The sequence below is a fragment of the Cervus elaphus genome, chromosome 33 (genome assembly GCF_910594005.1).
Source record: "Cervus elaphus chromosome 33, mCerEla1.1, whole genome shotgun sequence".
In the NCBI taxonomy this organism is placed as follows: Eukaryota; Metazoa; Chordata; class Mammalia; order Artiodactyla; family Cervidae; genus Cervus; species Cervus elaphus.
The window spans coordinates 11,234,664-11,250,283 of NC_057847.1; the positions used below are offsets into that span (position 1 = coordinate 11,234,664).

The 15,620-nt window shown below is 39.3% G+C and overlaps 1 protein-coding gene across 1 annotated transcript in view; it reads right to left on the reverse strand.

Moving 5' to 3' along the window:
* Positions 1-15,411, reverse strand: part of WDR75 (WD repeat domain 75) — a 34,662-nt gene extending 19,251 nt beyond the window's left edge. The window contains exons 1-6 of the mRNA XM_043894478.1: positions 15,259-15,411; positions 10,015-10,144; positions 9,179-9,244; positions 8,236-8,326; positions 5,749-5,873; positions 1,499-1,569 (exon numbers count right to left, since the gene is read on the reverse strand). Coding sequence (XP_043750413.1) covers positions 1,499-1,569; positions 5,749-5,873; positions 8,236-8,326; positions 9,179-9,244; positions 10,015-10,144; positions 15,259-15,344 — 569 coding nt within the window. The 5' untranslated portion in view covers positions 15,345-15,411. The remainder of the gene's footprint in view (positions 1-1,498; positions 1,570-5,748; positions 5,874-8,235; positions 8,327-9,178; positions 9,245-10,014; positions 10,145-15,258) is intronic.
* Positions 15,412-15,620: the final 209 nt, after the last annotated feature.

The following is a 15,620-nucleotide window of genomic DNA, read 5'->3' on the forward strand; positions in this document are numbered from 1 at the left end:
ATCCACACAGTCAAAGGCTTTGGCATAGTCAATAAAGCAGAAGCAGATGTTTCTCTTGAATGCTCTTGCTTTTCTGATGATCCAACGGATGTTGGCAATTTGATCTCTGGCTACTCTGCCTTTTCTAAATCCAGCTTGAAAATACGGATGTTCACGGTTCACATTCTGTTGAAGCCTCGCCTGGAGTATTTTGAGCATCACTTTGCTAGCATATGAGATGAGTTCAACTGTGCGGTAGTTTGAGCATTCTTTGGCATTGCCCTTCTTTGGGACTGGAATGAAAACTGACCTTTCCCAGTCCCGTGGCCACTGCTGAGTTTTCCAAATTTGCTGGCATATTGAATGTAGCACTTTCACAGCATTATCTTTTAGAATTTTAAATAGCTCAACTGGAATTCCATCACCTCTACTAGCTTTGTTCTTAGTGATGCTTCCTAAGGCCCACTTGACCTCGCATTCTAGGATGTCTGGCTCTAGGTGAGTGATCATACCATCATGGTTATCTGGGTCATGAAGATCTTTTTTGTGTAGTTCTTCTGTGTATTCTTGCCACCTCTTCTTAATATCTTCTGCTTCTGTTAGGTCCATACCCTTTCTGTCCTTTATTGTGCCCATCTTTGCATGAAATGTTCCCTTGATAACTCTAATTTTCTTGAAGAGATGTCTAGTCTTTCCCATTCTATTGTTTTCCTCTACTTCTTTGCATTGATCACTGAGGAAGGCTTTCTTATCTCTCCTTGCTATTCCTTGGAACTGTGCACTCAAATGGGTGTATCTTTCTTTTTCTCCTCTGCCTCTAGTTTCTCTTCTTTTCTCAGGTATTTGTAAGGCCTTGTCAGACAGCCATTTTGCCATTTTGCGTTTCTTTTTCTTGCAGAATATCTTGATCACTGCCTCCTGTACAATGTCACGAACCTCCATCCATAGTTCTTCAGGCACTCTATCAGATCTAAATCCTCGAATCTATTTGCCACTTCCACTGTATAATTGTTAAGGTATTTGATTTAGGTCATATCTGAAGAGTCTACTGGTTTTCCCTACTTTCTTCAACTTAAGTCTGAATTTTGCAATAAGGAGTTCATGATCCCCATTTAATGGTATCATCCCCATTTAAAATGTATGTTAATTTGAAGTGCAAGAAGGTTCTATGAACTAATTTGAATCATGTTAAGCCCAGATATCCGAAAGCCTGTATTCATTCCTATAGCCATAAAATCAATGAGAATCATCTAGAAAAGACTTTGGAAACCATATCCCGATTCTGACAGCAGAAATCTATGTGTGGATGGGGTTTTAGGGAGACAAGCTCCCTAGGATTTTGTGCGTAATAATTTTAACTCACTGTGGATTAAAAAATCTACCTTTGTATCTTGTGGTTTCATAATTTTAATATGGTATAGAAATATTTTTGGGTCACAGGATGAATAAAACTAAGATAGATAAAATTACAATGAACTCTTGAGTAAATAAAATAAAGCTATCAAAAAGGAATTCTTACCTTGTTGTTGTTTTCTTTTTGAAAAAATAAACAGACAAGTAGAAGTCCCGTACTGCAGCAACATACTCCCCCTGGTATTGCAAAGAGAAGATGACATTCATAAAAAGTTAACACCCTTTAAAAAGAAATATTCTCATCACAATAGTTAACAAAGCAACAGAACTGTTTTGCTGATCAAGAGTATATTAATATGAAACAATATATTACAGTTTAACAATGTAAAGGATGTGCAGTTGCTTAGTCGACTCTTTGTAACCCCCATGGACTGTAGCCCATCAGGCTCCTCTGTCCACAGGGATTCTCCAGGCAAGAATACTGGGTTGCCATGACCTCCTCCAGAGGATCTTTCCAACCCCGGTCTCCCACAGGGCAGGCAGATTCTTTACCATCTAAGCCACCAGGGAAGCCCAAGAAAATTGGAGTGGGTAGTCTATGCCTTCTCCAGGGGAACTTCCTGACCCAGGAATTGAACTGGGGTCTCGTGCACTGCAGGCTGATTCTTTACCAACATGATTATTGTATGGAAAGGATACTCCTACTTTTACAATAATCAGAAAATTAAAGATGAATGTAGGTCCTATATCCTAAAACTAGACTCTCGAACTTTAAGTATAATGATTAAAACTTTTCTCTATTATGGCATAATTTATAAACAGTAAAGTGCAATGTCTGAAATGTATATAACCACTAACTACCACCACAATCAAGGTTTAGGACATTTTCTTTGCCTCAGGAATGCTCATTTGTTCTTTATTCCAGTCAATCCCCAATGCCCCTACCCCTGCCAGCTATCACCACAGCTTACCCCTCGGCCTGTTCTAGAACAGAATGGTAAATATTAGGTTGGTGCAAAAGGAACTGTGGTTTTGCACTGTTGAACTCTGCCATTTGATATTGGGAAGCATTCTTAAAAAAATGTGGTTATGTTGTACATCATTTTAATGCATATTTCTCACTTTACGTTTTTTGCTAATGACTTACTGCTTGCTGTTTATACTTATTTTTAGACTATAGAAATGGTATTAGACAAAAAGCAAATTTATGTGATTCTCTTGAGTTCAAAATGGATCATAAAGCAGCAGAGACAACTCATAACATCAACAACGCATCTGGCCCAGGAATGACTACTGAATGTACAGGGCAATGGTTGTTAAAGAAGTTTTGCCAAGATGACGAGAGCCTGGAAGAGGAGGGGAGTAGCTGGCCACTGGGAGTTGACAACGACCAGCTGAGAGCCATCATAAAGCTGATCCTCTTACAACTACGTGAGATGTTGCCAAAGCACTCAACGCCAACCTTTCTACGGTTGTTTGGCATTTGAGGCAAATTGGAAAGGTGAAAAAGGTCAACGAGTAGTAGTCTCAAGAGCTGACCAAAAAGAAAAAAAAAAAATATATATATATATATATATATATATCTATATATACTTTTTATTCTATGCAACAACAATGAACCATTTCTCCATCTGTGACATACGAGGAAAAGTGGATCGTATACGACAACCAGCAATGACCAGCTCTGTGGGTGGACTGACAAGACCCAAAGCACTTCCCAAAGCCAAACTCACATCAAAAAAAGGTCGTGGCCACTGTTTGGTGGTCTCCTGCCTGTCTGATCCACTACAGCTTTCTGAATCCTGGTGAAACCATTAAATCTGAGGAGTATGCTCAGCAAGTTGATGAGATGCAGTGAAAACTGCAATGACTGCAGTCGGCACTGGTCAACAGAAAGGGCACAATTCTTCCCCAAGACAATGCCTGACTGCACATCACACAAACAACACTTCAAAAAATGAATGATTTAGGCTATCAAGTTTTGCGTCATCCACTACATTCACCTGACTTCTTGCCAACCGACTACCACTTCTTCTGGCATCTCAACAACTTTTTGCAGGGAAAATGCTCCACAACCAGGAGGAGGGAGAAAATGCTTTCCAAGAGTTTGACACATCCTGATTTTTATGATACAGGAATAAGCAAACTTATTTCTCATTGGCAAAAATGTTCTGATTGCAATGGTCCCTATTTTGATTAATAATGATGCAGTTCAGCCTCATTATAATGATTTAAAATTCATGGTCTGAAACCGCAATTACTTTTGCACCAATCTAATACATCCCAATAAACTGTGGAAAATTCTGAAAGAGATGGGAATACCAGACCACCTGACCTGCCTCTTGAGAAACCTGTATGAAGGTCAGGAAGCAATAGTTAGAACTGGACATGTAACAACAGACTGCTTCCAAATAGGAAAAGGAGTACGTCAAGGCTGTATATTGTCACCCTGCTTATTTAACTTATATGTAGAGTACATCATGAGAAACGCTGGGCTGGAAGAAGCACAAGCTGGAATCAAGATTGCAGGGAGAAATATCAATAACCTCAGATATGCAGATGACACCACCCTTATGGCAGAAAGTGAAGAGGAACTAAAAAGCCTCTTGATGAAAGTGAAAGAGAAGAGTGAAAAGGTTGGCTTAAAGCTCAACATTCAGAAAACTAAGATCATGGCATCTGGTACGATCACTTCATGGCAAATTGATCAGGAAACAGTGGAAACAGTGTCAGATTTTATTTTGGGGGGCTCCAAAATCACTGCAGATGGTGAATGCAGCCATGAAATTAAAAGATGCTTACTCCTTGCAAGGAAAGTTATGACCAACCTAGACAGCATATTAAAAAGCAGACACAGTACTTTGCCAACAAAGGTCCGTCTGGTCAAGGGTATGGTTTTTCCAGTGGTCATGTATGGATGTGAGAGTTGGACTGTGAAGAAAGCTGAGCACCGAAAAATTGATGCTTTTGAACTATGGTGTTGGAGTAGACTCTTGAGAGTCCTTTGGACTACAAGGAGATTCAACCAGTCCCTCCTAAAGGAGATCAGTCCTGGGTGTTCACTGGAAGGACTGATGCTGAAGCTGAAACTCCAGTACTTTGGCGACCTCATGCGAAGAGTTGACTCATTGGAAAAGACCCTGATGCTGGGAGGGATTGGGGGCAGGAGGAGAAGGGGACGACAGAGAATGAGATGGTTGGATGGCATCACCAACTCGATGGACGTGAATTTGAATAAACTCTGGGAGTTGGTGATGGACAGGGAGGCCTTGCTTGCTGCGATTCATGGGGTTACAAAGAGTCAGACACGACTGAGCGACTGAACTGAATACATTCCAATGGTAGCTCAATATTCCCTTTCTGAGATCCACCCATGCTCTTACACGTATCATTAGTTCCTTTTTATTGTGAAGCAGCTCCCACTGAATGCATATGTATTACATACAATACATGTATGTATTACAAATCGTTTACTCTCTTACTGATGCACACTTTCTCATACGTGTCATTTTGTGGCCATGCTTTCACGTTGCTACCTATGAGCAGAACTGCTGGGTCACAGTAAAGGCACATGTTTAACTTTACCCCATATTAGCCACCACCCCTTACCGCCACTATCTGTTCTAGTGGACGTGAAGTAGTATCTCATTGTGCTTTTCATTTGTATTTAACTGATGACTATGATGCTGAAGAGTAATGACATTTATAATGTTAAAAGTGTTTTCTCTAAGAAATTAATCCTTTTTAGAACAAAGCCAAAATAATGTTACAAAACTTAAGACTAAAGAAACATGCCATCACAATGATATCTAGGGGCTTTCTATGGTACTTGATTTGTGATAGCTAAATAAATTGTATGAACATCATACAGTTACTGTTTCAGATAAAAATTTAAGTATACACATGCTGCAATGCTAAGTGAAGAAAAAAAAAGATAAAGCCCTCAGATAATTATTCAGCTTGGGAAGTTATTTTATACATATTTAAGAAAAGGTCTAGAAAAAGATTTCTCAAATATTATCGCTTGTGAGATTTCACTTTACTTTTCTGTAAAGGCATATTATTTATAGACATGGAGGTCATATTTTCAAAAGACACTTACCTATAATCAAAGGATTTAAGTGGCTTTTATGTGGTACAGGCTAAGAAGTACAGAAAAAATGTCAAACCATTGATTTTTCTGAACAATTACAGAGTTTATAAGAGTAGTAAGACACAATATATAAAATGAGAATCGCCCTAAAAAAATCTATACCGCAAACATATGCCAAAGTCGCAAGACAGTTTTTTTAGTTACTAACAAAGGCACTGTAACTCAAGGCAATATTAAATGACTGTAACATAAAATACTCAGAGGCAAGACTGCAGGAAAGAGATTTTATGTGCACAAAAGAAAACCAACAAAGCAAATTTTACCTCATTTCCAAAGGCAATGCACTTGGGTGACTGGTTTACGTAATCCAAAACAAAGGAGAGCTCCTTAGCTTCTATTTCCTGACTTGATGATTTTGGCAGTTTCACTGAAGCCAGCTGAAAGACATCTAGCCAAAGGCAGTTATATTAATAGAAAGTTTCTCCAGAGAAAGCATGTGTGTTTGTTCATATAAAACCGTTTATCAGAACTCCAGAGTTCACTTGATGCCAAGATCATAATTCTAGGTTCTCTGAACAAGCTGTATTCTTCATTTGAATATACAAGTTTTAACAGAAGTCTAATCTCACAAGTAATTTATGTATACACACAAGCATCATATATGTAGAAATAGGAAACAATTTCTTTTACTGGTGCATTTTGCTTTCCAAAGTGCTGAGATGAGCTTTAAAACGGAGACAGAATATGATAAATGAGCAGCCACAAGAACAAATCATCTGAGAGCTTTCAGAAATGCTATGGATTTGCCACACATACACAGAATAAATCTTTTCTGTAAACTGGCACGCTTTTCTTTTTGCATTCTGTTAAAATAGCTTCTCCTTAACAGCAAACAGTTATATTTCACTGTACCATTTCTTCCTTATTCTCTACCAAGGATGCCCCCTAGACTTTATAATGAATATAAAATTCTGTAACACATTGATCTACTATTTTCTTCTGTTTTCCAGTCCTTCTTACAGCCTTTTCAGTCATCTCAAACTTAATATGCCTAAATCCTAAACATGTATTTTCTTTTCTAAAGTTAAGCCTTCCCCACCACTGCCCACTTCAACCAAGGAATCATGCGGTGAGTATGGGGAGTGGCTACCAAACCACAATGATGAGCAAAGCCACCTAGGAAGATACAAAAAATGCTCATTCCTAGACCAAATCTCAGACCCAGTGAATCAGAGTTTAGAAACATTAATTTTTTTAATAAGCATAGAGATTAAGAATTAAGATAGACATTAAGATAGAGAAGGCAATGGCAGCCCACTCCAGAATTCTTGCCTGGAGAATCCCATGGACAGAGGAGCCTGGCGGGCTACAGTCCATGAGGTCACAAGAGTTGGACACGACTGAGTGACTAAACAACAGACATTAAGAATTCACATACTTATGTACAGGCAGAACCTAGATACTGAAAAGTGCTATTTTAAATAGTCACCTGATAAGGCAACAATCATTTTAAGAAATATATTGCCATTTCCAGAACATTTTTTGAAATGTCCCTTAGAGATGGTTTATGGGTCACATAAGAAAACTCATAGCTTTTTATTCTTTCATGTCACATTTTGGTACCAAATGACTTCTAACTAAAAACGATTTCACTTTCACAGTTGTGACTATTCTCAAGTTACTTAAAAGTCCATGACATTAACAATCTGCAAACTGTTTCAACAAAAGAAACAACCCCCTCCCCAAATCCCAAAAATCTAACTACCAACACCCCCCAAAAACAAACCAAAAAACCCCCCAAAACTTCCAAACCACTCCCACCATGGAAAGGATTACTTAATGAGTTGTGAGCCAATCTAGCTGACCACCCAGTAACAAATTTAAAGCTTCTTTGAATTCTGAATACAACTCTACTTTAAGGAGGACAAACACAGGTTGCACTGGGATTCTTAAAGTCTGAGATTAGAAAAATGTTTTGGATATACTCTTTATATCAATGTTGGGGTATTAAACTTACTGCTAAAGGATAACTACTTGTAACCACTGAAGATATTCTCGATTTCCTAAAATGCTCTGAAACATGGCAAATTTCAGTGAATAATGTTCCAATGATAACAAAAATATAAAAATAATTTAGCCACTCTCTTAGTTTCTAATAATTTGTTTTCTATACCATTTCTTCCAGATTCAAGGTCAACAAATGGGAGGTGTTCGAGGATGGGTAAAATGACAGGGATGCTTAAAAATGACATTTGTTCAGTAGCAAGACACACTGTAGCTCAAAACAGCTTTAAAATTAGTTAGGTTGTCCATTATCACAACCATATTTTATTTTTTTTTTTTTTTTTTTTTTTAATTTTTTTATTAGTTGGAGGCTAATTACTTCACAACATTTCAGTGGGTTTTGTCATACATTGATATGAATCAGCCATAGATTTACACTTATTCCCCATCCCGATCGCCCCTCCCACCTCCCTCTTCACCCGACTCCTCTGGGTCTTCCCAGTGCACCAGGCCCGAGCACTTGTCTCATGCATCCCACCTGGGCTGGTGATCTGTTTCACCATAGGTAGTATACATGCTGCACAACCATATTTTAAATAATCATTCTCTCATCAACACTTCAGAAAGTAATACAAACCCTCCCCCAAATGACTGCAATAATGATGAAACCAATTTAAACATCAGCTCCAAAAACTGTGGAATTCAGACTAAAATGGAAATGTTAAATTTGAGACACTGTAAAAAAAAAAAAAAAAAAAAAAAGCCTCTCAAAGTTATACAAATCAAAATATATTAATTTACTATACCTGGTTTTTCTTTATTTATTGTAACAAAGACAGAATCCTCAGCACAGGAAAGAGTAAAGAGGGCATGAAGTTCACATCCAACTCTGAAGGTCTGAAAGATAAAGAGCACCATATTATTTATTCTATCCATCCCATGCAAAAGTTTCATAACAGGAGGGATTTTTTAATCCATTTTGCTCACTGTTATACTGCCAACTACAGAAGAAAACTTGGCCTAGGGAGACACTCAGTATGTATTTACTGAATAACCTTTTAAGTGAGTATCTCTAGATCTACCTGGTTCTTTTCAATGGGTGCACAGTATTCTATTGAATGAATATCCAAATTTAACTCAAGATTAAATTCAACTTTTTTCTACCATGAACAATGTTTAATGTTTTAAGAACCATATGTACCTGCCATTATTCCAACAAGAGATTCCTAAGGGTGAGATTGCTGAAGCAATGGTATTCATTTTCAGTTTCATATACCGACTATACACAAAAATGTCTATTTCTCTATATTTTATCACATATAGTTTCAATTTGTAATCTGTCTAAACTGACAGGGAAAAATGCTGTGTTATCTCTTAATTTACATTTAACTATTAACAAGGTTAAGAACCTTTTCATGTTTATTGGCTATTTCTTTTTCGTGTATTACATATTCCTACTCTATACCAACTTTTTTTTTTCATGTGGGGTCACTAGTTTTTCCTTATTGGTTTTTGGTAATTTTGTGTATCACCGATAATATCTCTTGTAAATATGTTCTTTCACTGCTCATTTTTTGGTTAAAAAAGTTTAAAATTTTATATAGTCAAATTTATCTTTTATCACGAGTGAATTTCATGACATTTTAGGAAGGCTATCTAAAAGCTGAGACCTTAGAGAAGTAACAAAATACATCTGTCTTATGTTGCCATTCCTCTTCACATAGGAAAATGGAAACTCAACCCACGTACCTTTATCAAAATGCCATCTATATAGTCCCACAGTTTAATCGTGCCATCAAAGGAAGAAGAATACAGCTAAAAGGGTAAAAACAGTACAAAACTGATTAAGAAAAAGAACTACAATAAAATTATCAAGTAACTTAAATGCGATACAGAAGGCATTGCCTATTCATTAATCCGTTATTAGCTTTAAAGACATGAAGTCATTTATACTGTTTTTGCAAAATAAAAAATCTTATCACAGCTCTTTGCGGAAATGGGACCTATCAAATTTTAATTAAAAGAACGAAAAAAGTCAACCCTCTACCTTCAAGAGGGAGATGATAAGGTACTAAGTAATAAAGAACTCTTGGGAGCTTGTGACTATTATCCCAGAGCCCAGTTCTTTATCAGCAAAACTACTTTTATCTTGCACAGGTATCAAAGGAATGTAGGTTGTAACAGACAATCAATCTCTACACTTATCTCATTGCAGACCTGTAACCAACAGTCTGCGGGCCAAACTTTGGTTAACACCAGAATGCCTTAGTAACATGTTTTTATTTGTTTCAGTGGACTGAGTTTTACTAAGGATACACTGAACTTCTGTGTGTGCTATTATTGTGAAAACGATTTACAAGAAAGATGGTGGAGTAGGACATGGAACTCATCTCATAAACAATGTAGTTCTAGGCTGTGATCCTATTTTAATAATTAAGAATAAGTGAAAAATATCCTGAATCAGAAAACCAAAATAGATATTTCCTCGATTGTCACTTAGAAAGCTTCTCAGCCAAATTCAATTTAAATTATCCTGGCAACAGTAACACCAATATTAAAATATTCAATTGTGAATTGTTTAACACCTGTAGATGGTTGTTGGGATTGAGCTGGATTCCAGTCACCAGATTTCTGTGCCCTTGCAATATATGCACACATTCTTCTGTAGCTGTGCTATAAACTTTAATAAAGTCTCCAGAGACACAGAAGATATACCTGGAAATAAGAGAGAAAAACAAGATTCACATTCTCCATACAGTATAATCTGTCTATTGTCCATAAAAAATTAAAACATGCAATGGAGATTTCATTCAAACTTGCACTAAAAGTGCAAGAACTGTATACTCAAATTGTGTTGCTCACACCTATGGAGACATCTCAGACCATTTAGTTCATTAACTCTCAAAAGTAGATCAATGATGCCAAAATCCCATCTCTGGCCTGTGCCAGGGGCAGAGGCTGTATGGAATCATCCTGCAAAAACAGCTGACCTAACCAAGCTGCCTGCTCACTAATGGATGCAGAGACTGTGTTAGGCACTATCAGTTACTATTCTGTGGTGGCGTGTAACAGCCGTCTTTCCTTGTCCTCCAACACTCCATCATTCATGGCGGACACCAGTTTACAAGTACAAAGTCAAAGATTCTCTCTACCCAGTGAGGTCTCTCATATAGCAAAGTATAAAGACTTTATGGTAGTTCTTTTTCTTACTGCCAAAATGCTGATTTTGCCTTTGATTTTCTAGATTTGTGGCTTTCTTCCATGTAGCAGAGGCTACTAAATTATTAACTGTGGTTAATCTGGGGTAATATTTGACTTTTTTCATAGCAGGTATAACCATAAGACAAAGCTCAGAATTGCAAATATTCTAGTATCTATCAAATAAAAAAATGTTTCTTCTGTGCCTATTAGATTTGACACTGTACATGTCTAACATGGTGCTTCCTCATATACTATAGAAGGTAAAACCCACAGAATCCTTAGACTGGACCTCTCTCTACTCTGTGATCCCAAATCATTTGATCTCAGTATTTTTGAATTGTGTTGAAATTCCTCATTTATCTAAATATCCATCTCCCTTTGTAGCCATAAGCTCCTGTAGGGCAGAGGCCTATTGATTTCCAATGTTCAGTTCAGTCATTCAAACAGAACTTGCCCAATCTTCAAAGATTTTATAAACTATTTAGATAAAATGAACCAGTGAAAAAATTATTACAAAATAATCAATAGGTAAAGCCCTATGCTGACTAGGGCTGCTATCATTTCTAGCACTTGAGTTTTCACACATACATCTCTGAAATCAAGATGCCTCTTCCAAGTGCTGTGACCAGGGGACAGAGCTGTGTTCAACGGTTTAATAAGATCAACAAAGAACAAGCAATGAAGCGGCCGAGGTCTATGAATGCCCCTGCTGCTGCTTCCTCCTCTCCATTCCCATGCGCACCCAGGTTCTCACCAGCTTCAGCCCAGACCACTCTTTCAAGGGCTCCCTTCGGTCTCCAGGTGTGGCCCTTCAATTCACTTTTCTTATTCATACCAGACTAATTTTTACAAACTTGACCATATTACTTCCTTAAATAAAGACTAAATTAAAATCCTTCAAGGTTTTTTCACTGCTTTGAGGATATGATCCAAATTCCTAAGTTTGACTCCAGTCTGCCTAGAACTTTTTCACTTGAACAGAGGCCAAGTGGTTCAAAATTCTGACAACCTGCCTAACCTCCCTCCCCCCCAAATCAGCATCAACGGGTCCTTTAGGCAGTATTTCCTTTAGATGATGGTGGGTGAGGGGGGACTGAAAACTCACCCTAGCTGGTTTTGATACTCTTCTCTAGAGGAAAGTCATTTCCTCTCTCCTTGCTCCTCAGCAGAGAACAATGGGTTTAACTATCAACATTTGAATACAAACTCCTAGAGGAACACTGCATGCTTCTGCACATTCTGCTATCCACGGAGAATGAGAACATTTTCGGTGTCTTCAACATTCAGCTCAGGTGTCTTTCCACCGGAAACCTTCCCTCATTTTGTTCCAAATCAGTGCCTGTCTTAACCTGCTTCTACAGGGTGCAGGGCTCAGCTCCACTCCAGCATTTTCCACAGAGTGTATGAGAGACCTTCCCTACAGACTATGAGCTCCTTGAGGGGAGAAACTGTGTTTACTTATTACAAATAATAATGGAAATACAGCGTGGTAGAAAAGAATGCATTTTAAAGAAGTCAAGCCCAGATGGGTTTGAATGTCAGCTTTTATCCATGTATGGGCTGAATGATGTTGGAGAACTTAATCTCTCTAAACCTCACTATTCTCTACCCACAGGGTTATTATAAGGATTATTATAAGATTATTATAAAGGTACACTGAAACAATGTGTGCAAGTGCAAGCTTTGCACAGACAGCTAACACTCAATAAATACTTCTGTAAAATGAGGATAACAATACCTAAACCATGCAGATAGGAATGCACATAAAGCACGGTCACAGTGCCTGTCACAGAGGACTCAAGTCATCTTTGTTGATAAAGTGTTGAAGAAATAAATGATGTTTTCAAGCAGGAAACAGGATTTACATGAGGTTCTGAAGAATGTATGATTTAAGGGCTGGGAAGGAAAAACAATGCTGCTAAAATTCCACGATTCTGTCGTTTCATTTACTACTTCAGCTTTTTTGATAAACTCTTTGAAGTAAAATACAACATTTCCTTACTCCTCTTTGTATAACTTAGCCAACTCCTTGGAGTAGCTTTTAGATAATATTCAAGTCCTCAGTGATTTCATTATAACCTTGTTAATTTGCAAGAAAACTGGCTTTAAATTATTAGCTTATATATATATACACACACATATATATATGAAAAAAAAGTATCTCTAAATCTTGACCAAGTTCCTATCTTGAATTTCTACCTAAACACCTGCTACATCCACATTTATTTTCGAGATACTTTAAACTCAAGGGGCCCAGTATGAACCCAACATCTTTTCCTTGTTAATCCTATTTGCTAAAGCACTCCAAATCTCTGCCTTTTCTCTTCACCTTCAATATCTTAATTTTGGCCAAAGTTATCCCTTGCTTGGATGCCTGCATTAGCCTTCGGAGCCCTGGTCTAAAACCTTCTAGACTCTTCTCCCACCACTTCCCTTCACCCTATCCTGCAGATATACTGACCCCACGGCCATGACAACCCTCCGCCTAGTCCAATTTAAGTTGTCTGCTTTGCTTGATCTCCCCGCCTCCCAATATACCCCAATATATCTTGTTCTGCAAGATCCTACTGCTGAAGACCCTCTCTCATCTCTCCACCATGTATTATACAGCCTTATACAATTTTCAGATTCATATTCTGAAACACAATCTTATGTTACCACCCCCTGCCTGAGTATACCTTATCTGGGGAACTAAAAAAATACACTCTGTTTGGACCAAACAACCACCTAGAACTGATTCTGTGTTTCCATTCGAAACTCACATCCCCCAGCTCTCTCCAAACACCATTCCTACTAGCTAACTGCACACAGTTCTCATGCTTATACTGTGCCCCCTATCCTGAATGCCTTCCATCTATATCCTCTAGTCATGATACCATCCATTTGTTGTAGTTCAGTAGCTCAAATTGTGTCCAACTCTTTGCAACCCCATGGACTGCAGCAAGTCAGGCTTTCCTGTTGTTCACCATCTTCCAGAGTTTTTTCCATCCCTGTCTAGCCTAAACATCACTTCCTCATCAACCTTCTCCATCCTTTCAGTCTGAAACACTGTTTCTTATGGGCTTCCAAAGTGCCACTGTATGAAACATCTGTTACTGGTTAGCTTCTCTTCCTCATTAGGTTTGAAATTCTGGAAGGTAGGATCAATCCTGGAATTATATTAGTTTTCAAAATCTCAGTTTGTTACAAACACATAGCTGGTAAACACTTAAAAATTAACTGCACAACTAAGGAAGTGAGAAACATTAGATCCCAATATAATGACTAAATTGTAGAAATAGTACAGTGGAGTACTTTGGATATAAGTCCAAAGTGGCAGAGCTTTGGCAATCTCTTGAAGCCTCAGTTTCCTCCTGATTCGCAAGTTGAGTATCAACAAAGCCCTTTTTATTTTAAAGACCAAAAGATAGATCCCCCCCCCCTTTTTTTTACTCTAAGTCAATTTATAGAAGTTTCTTTAAGTCATGCGTGCATTCGATAACTGTTGCCATACACCCATAAGATATTGTGGCAATACAAACTTTCATAAGATACTACCTCTGCTTTTCCAAGACAGAAAGAGTGTTTGGTAAGTGTCTATCCCTGAGTGACTTGGAAACCTTCTTTTTATATTGTGTCATTTCTAGATGATGTTCACAATATAGCAAGGATGGTAAGAGCTAACATATATTGAGCCATTCAACGACAAGCATTGTTTGACATGCTCTATATATACTTTGGCCACCTGATGTGAAGAGCCATGGAAAAGACCCTAATGCTGGGCAAGACTGAGGGCAGGGGGGCTGGTGACAGTGGATGAGATGGCTGGGTGGTGTCATCGACTCAAACGACATGAGTCAGAGCAAATTTCCCAACAGACCGTGAAAGACAGGGAAACCTTGGTGTGCTGCAGTCCATGGGGCCGCAGAGTCGGACACGACTGAAGGACTGAACAATATGTATTAAGGCATTTAATCCTCTTAACAACCCTATGAAATGAACTACTAAATATTATTGCCGTTTATAGATGAGGCAACTGAGGCAAAGATTAAGAACCTCGCGAAGGGCACACAATCAATGAACCGGGCTTAGTTACGCTTTCAGCTACACTGAACTGCTGAGCAAGGGCATCAGGGCTTACGCATGTGTTTATCTCACACAGAATCTAATACCAGGTTTTACGCAGAGCTCCAAAAAGGCTGCCAAAACGCATTTTTCAGGTGATAGGGAAGGGCAAAGAAATAGGAAACTACGATCGTTCAGCAACCCAAGTCACGATTCGGTCCGAAAGAAGGCTGTTTACTCGTGGTTTTCCAAGAGTAGCGGCGTACACATCTGTGCCTGAACCATTTTCCAGCCTCTCCAATGCCGAGCCGATTCTAGACGCAAGGGTCAGCCCGGGGGCCCCCTCAACCTACCTGCAGGTCCGGGAAGCCGGGAAGCGAGCGCGCCCCGGCCGGCTGCGCCTCTGGATTAAGGGGTTTCTGACTCCTCTTGCAGCACCCGGACACCGGCTCCCTCCGCGCGCGTACCCGCCCCGAGCCAGAAGCGCCGGCTGGCCTGTCCTGACGCGCCCGGCAGTTCTCGTCCCCCACCACCCGTGGACTCACGCCCCTCAGTGGGGCCGGCAATTACCCATGGCCTCTTACTTAGAATCCGCAGAGAACACCGCTCTCCTGAAGTTCAACTCGCTGCCGCCACAACGAACCACGCGGATGCCCTCCTCCTCCACCATCTTGGCGCACGCGCAAGGGCTCTATCTTTGGCCCCACCACGAGCTTCCTCTACGGAAGCCGGTGGGTAGGGAGCTGCCCCGGCCCAGGCCGCCACGCGGGGGCATTCTAGGACTCAGTCTCTATGGTAGGTGTCTATGGTAAGACCCCGCGCCTGTGCGGCCATCTTTGGTTTGGGCAACGTCACATTCAGTTCAGTTCAGTTCAGTCGCTCAGTCGTGTCCGACTCTTTGCGACCCCATGAATCGCAGCACGTCAGGCCTCCTGTCAATCACCAA